Below are 5,543 nucleotides of genomic sequence, written 5' to 3' on the forward strand. Positions count from 1 at the left end.
AATAAATAACAACAGTTATAACAAATGTAACAACAGTTATAATAAATGTAACAACAGTTATATTAAATGTCAGAGAGCAGAGTGTTTTTGTGCTGCTCACCTTTTTCAGCATGTAGGAGCAAAACTAATAAAATCCAGGCTCCAATGAGACGTTAGTGGATCCACCAGTTTGGATGAAACTGTCATGCAGATGCTGCATGAGCAATGCAGCTGAGCCTGGCATCAGGGTTGTCAGATAAAATTTAAAATGTCTTATTTACCCTCTCCTTTTCTGTGCACATGTTCAACAAACACAACACACAGCTCATCTTAGAATATCTTCAGCACATATGACAGTTCAGGTCAAAATACTATCATTTTAAAGCCACAGTACTATAGTTCATAATTTCTTATCTGGCAACCTGACTGACATGGAAACTATTGCATTTTCTTGCAAACCTGCTTTTTGTTTATTACCACAATAAACATTGAAAAAAACATTAATGTTTCCAGAGGTTGTTCTGTGTAAACAGGGCTTTATAGTAGGTAGATCACTTTGACTTTGTCATTTTAACAATAGCTCACATGCTGAAAAGTGTGGAGACTCCTGAACTAGCTGGTTTGAAAAATGTACATCACTGCTGTGTGTATTTACTAAGCAGGTCCTAATTTCCCACAATGCAATGCAGCAGGAACATATCAATAAACAATAAGTACTCTTCGTTAGTTTCGTTAGTTTCGCTGTTGACTAGTGACTCATTGTTTTTTTATTTTTTGTTTGTTTCTGTAATGTGTGTTCAGTATGTATGTGAGCGCCACTTTCAGAAGGTGTGGAACCGCAGCCTCTTCACCGGCCTGCGATCCGTCACCCACTTTGGTCGACCGCCCTTCCTGTCATTTTTCAGCTCGCTGCAGGAGGTTCACCCTGAGGTCAGTCAACTTGTCTACAAAATGTCGATATTCTGTATATCGAGAAGCAGGAACATGACAGAGAAGTTGAAATCAGAACAACACGTGCACCCCCTGTAGGCTCACTGCAGTGCACGCTTTAGATCCACGTGACTGAGTGGAGCATTTTACTGATTAAAGAAATTTTAAAAATAAGTCAGTTTTATTTGCATGTTGTAGATTCGTAGTTTCTTTACCTTGCTGTTCAGATTTTATTTTATTTTGATGTTTTGTGGTGGGCGACACGGTGGCGCAGTTGCTAGAGCAGCGAGTAGGTCGCTGTATCAAATCCCAGCTGGGGGTCTTTCTGGGTGGAGTTTGCATGTTCTGTCTGTGCATGATTGGGTTTTTTCCAGATATTCCAGTTTCCTCCCACAGACCAAAAACATGCATGTTAGACTGATTGGTAACTCTAAATTGTCTCTAGGTGTGAGTGAGAGAGTGAATGGTTGTTTGTCTTGTTTGTCTCTATGTGTCCCTGTGATGGACTGGAGACCTGTCCAGGGTGTCCCCCACCTCTGACTGCTGGACATGGACACCAGTGACCCCCGTGACCCAGAAAGGAAGAAGCAGTAAAGACAACGAATGGATGTCTAGTTGTAACTAGGCCTGCCACGATAACAATTTTGCTGGGCGATTAATTGTCTCAGAAATGATTGCGATAAACGATAATATTGTTTGAAATTTGACAATAACTTGTAATTATTGAGGGCAGCATGGTGGCGCAACTGGTAGAGCCACTGGTAGAGCCGTTGCCACTCAGCGAGAAGGTCCCCGGTTCAAATCCCGATTCGGGGGCCTTTTTGGGTGGAGTTTGCATGTTCTCTTCGTGCATGCGTGAGTTTTCTCCGGGTACTCCGGTTTCCTCCCACAGACCAAAAATATGCATGTTAGACTGACTGGTAACTCTAAATTGTCCCTAGGTGAGAGTGAGTGAATGGCTGTTTGTTTCTATGTGTCTCTGTGATGGACTTGTGACCTGTCCAGGGTGTCCCCCACCCCTCGCACAGTGACTGCTGGACATGGGCACCAGCGACCCAAAATGGAAGAAGCGGGTAAAGATTATGGATGGATGGATGTTGGTTAATTTGTTTTGAGTGTAGTACCTTTTTCTGACCATTGAATGGCAGTATAAGACTGTTTGAACCAAAGGATGGATAGTGAGGGAGCAAGCAGCGTGTCTCTTTAAGAAAATGGGAGGGAGGCCCCTTGACGTGACATGGGCTGTCTCTCTTTGGTTCTCAAAATGGCGGACGCTCGGTGTGGTTTGAGCTCTTTAGCATAGCATTTGTTACACAAAGCTTTTAATAAAAAAATCAGTAAACAAATTCTCCGCTTCTTTTTGCAAAGAAAAACAAATTTTTACACGAAGGCACGGGTTCCATCTGTGAATTTTGGAGCTTCAACAAGACGGAGTTTTTTTCCAAGGTCGACCTGTTAGCTTAGCTTCTCAGCTTAGCTGCTTTTAACGATCCAAAAACGTGATTTTGGACAATTAAAACAGATTTTAAAGAGAAAGAGAGGGGTCAGTGAAGAGCCCCGGAGTTGAGCCTTTTGTCATCCAGTGTCTTCAGTAGAAAGAGAGAGACACGAAGAAACGATAAAGCCGATAAATGAAAATGAGGTTGATAATTTTTACTTATCGTGCGATTAATTGATTTATTGTTTATCGTGACAGTCCTATTGATAACTAGTTATTTGATGCCTAAGAAGACGCCATTATCGTGTGTGGAAGAATACAGGAGACTTTCAGTCCCACATAAACCAGATCCTGCCAGCTTCCATTTTAAACCTGATTAACAGACAACGTATTTTTACGTTAATGATGCTAGCCTGTTTGCCTAGTTTACCAGCCTGGCCAGCAGAAATGTGTTCATACTGTATGTGTGGGCGTTTCTTCGTCAGGTCTGTAAAATGGGTGTATTCAGCTGTGGACCACCTGGACTGACCAAGAACGTGGAGAAAGCTTGTCAGCAGATGAACAAGAGGGACCAGGCCCACTTCATCCACCACTACGAAAACTTCTAACCAGTTCTGAGCTGCCTGGTACAATAAGAGCAAAAATACTATTTGAATATTTAGTATATTTAGATACAAAATCATATGTTGAATTTAGTTTGGGTTTAATTTAAGTTGATGGTTCCTTTGATCTACTTGATAAAACACACTATGTTGTCTTTCTTTCACTATAAACCTTCTGTTACATTAATTACAATAGAAAATGAAAAATTAATCTTGTAAAAAGTTACAAAAGTATTTTCAAAACTTAAGATATGCAGATTTTTTGCATTTTATTGTTCATAGAACGAATATTTATTTGACTTAAAAGTAAGAAGTGTGCTGCCACTGTTTGTAAGTGAACAAATCAGCATGTACTTTATGATGAATACTATACAAATGTTTTATTGTATGACATATCTGGAATATGATAACATTTTATTTTGATGTCTTAGGCATATATATATATATATAGCTGATGTAAAATTTTAAATCTTACGTGTTTTTTGAGAATGTTTAATTCTGCAAGGAGCCTCCCTGTGGTTCCTTCTTGTGCTGCAAACTTTGGGATTAAATAATTATTCAAATTCACAGATTTGATTTGTTGGTTGATTAATTATATTTTCACCAAGAATTTACCTTTTTTTAACTTCTAATAAAGGTTTAAGTAGACGTTTAAACTAACGAGTTTGTTCAATAAATATGTCTTCATTTGCAAATTGTGTTAAATGAGTCAACACCAGAAAGGTCTAGTTTTGAGCAGGATGTAAACAAAACATGCATTTTAAACCGAAGGAGTTTTGTTTTTATATATTTAATTATTATGAGCCAATGGCACCCTCTTCTGGTAAAAAGCTGGGAATCCTCATCTCCACACAGACAGCAGGGAGATAAAAACTCAAGGTCAAATCAGGTTTTTGCTGCATTTGCTCTTTTTTTAATGGATTTTCACTACAATACATCAACGCTCTCTTTAAACACCCTTGCTCCATCTTATTATTTTTAAATGCTTCTCTCGGTGCAGGCGTGACATCTAAGTGTGACGGGTCAGTGCACGTGACGAACACATTTTAATCTTGGTTTAATCAGGTGTCACATTCACAGCAATAACCGGCAAGGTGATGGTTGTTGGATCAATGGGCTGATGAAGATCTGCAGCTTTTCATGCTTTAACTCAGTGTTTTTCAAAGTGGGGGTCAAGGCCCTCTGGGGGGCCCCAGAAAGCTGGAGAGAAGAGTACAAAAAGCAAAAATAAAAAAATAGTAATAATTATAATAAAAATTGCACACTGGGGTAATCTGTATCTGTCATTTCCTGATAAGCACGCTTGAGAAAGAGGTTAGATTTCTTTTGTTTTGTTCTTCTGGTCAGCAGTTTGTTGAAAAGTTGTTTTTTTTTTCAGTGAGAATATAATGAAGTGGGGGTGGGAAAACAATTTACTGGAACTCCTCCAACTGATGAAGCCATCTGGATAGAGAGCGAAACGTCTCAAAAAAAAAAAAGAAGAAAGAAACTGTCCAGATGACCCGACTGAGAATTATTGGATTTGGTACGTGGATGACTGAGCATGAACTTTGTTGCCTTGAACCACTTTGGCTGTGGCTGCCTGCCTGGGAGGAGTCGACGAGGGGACAGGACGGCCCCCAGAAACCATCTTAGCTCCAGCAAACTGGTTGGCCCACTTAAGGAGTTTACTGCTTGGTGGGGAAACTGTTTACTGGAACTCCTCTGACTGAAGAAGCCCTCCGGATAGAGAGCGAAACGTCTCTAAAAAAAAAGAAACTGTCCAGATGACCTGACTGAGAATTATTGAAATATAATAAAGTGTTTAAAACATGTTAGTTAATAACATTTTATGCTCAGCAGATGTAATAATTAACAGGATATAGTGAATAAAAGTTAAAACATTCTAAAAGTTGATGCTTCTTTACATATTTTGTAGCATTGTTTGTGGGTTTATGAGGGGGGGGCTTGGTCAGAAGCTAATGCTGTTTGGGGGGGCCATGACATGGGAAAGTTTGGGAACCTCTGCTTAACTACACACTCATTCACTTTACACCAATTTCTTCTTTATTTTTCCCTCAGTGAGTACTAAAGCTTTGGACCTGTTCCCTGTTGGGTTTTTGGCTGGTCAGCAAAAATATCCGGGTACATTTTGTCGTGAGTGCTCCTGAGTTATCCTCCAAGAAGTTTCTTAGATTCAAAGTTTCTTCAAGGAATGTTCTTCCAGCAACACCGGCGGGATAACGCAGGACATGTTTGGGATGTCTGAGGAGCGGTGAGCAGAGTCCAGCGCTTCACTTAATCTTCTTAGAGTCGTTAAGTACCCATAGAAATCAGCTACTGTCCAGATTGTCTCCTCCTGCCCCAGATAATCGACGCAGACGACAACAAAGAGGCTCAAAGACAACATGTGGCATGGTCTCTTCTCTGGCATGAAACATGCGCCTCCTCTCCTTTGGGTCCTGCGTTGACAGAGCCGTGGAGGACGTTTTGGTGGAGCTCTTTGAGTTGAAGATGTTCAGCAGCGGCACCAAGAAGTGGTTTGTGAGGAAGCAGAAGAGGCAGCAGCCGCAGAAAGCTGTCAGGAGACCGCACGCCAGGAGGAAGAAGAGATG

The 5,543-nt window shown here is 40.6% G+C and overlaps 1 protein-coding gene across 1 annotated transcript in view; it reads left to right on the forward strand.

The window, feature by feature from the left end:
• Positions 1-2,955, forward strand: part of duox (dual oxidase) — a 25,203-nt gene extending 22,248 nt beyond the window's left edge. The window contains exons 32-33 of the mRNA XM_037683570.1: positions 781-909; positions 2,833-2,955. Of these exons, the coding sequence (XP_037539498.1) occupies positions 781-909; positions 2,833-2,955 (252 nt within the window). The remainder of the gene's footprint in view (positions 1-780; positions 910-2,832) is intronic.
• Positions 2,956-5,543: the final 2,588 nt, after the last annotated feature.

The sequence above is a fragment of the Nematolebias whitei genome, chromosome 10, assembly GCF_014905685.2.
Source record: "Nematolebias whitei isolate Nwh7 chromosome 10, NemWhi1, whole genome shotgun sequence".
In the NCBI taxonomy this organism is placed as follows: Eukaryota; Metazoa; Chordata; class Actinopteri; order Cyprinodontiformes; family Rivulidae; genus Nematolebias; species Nematolebias whitei.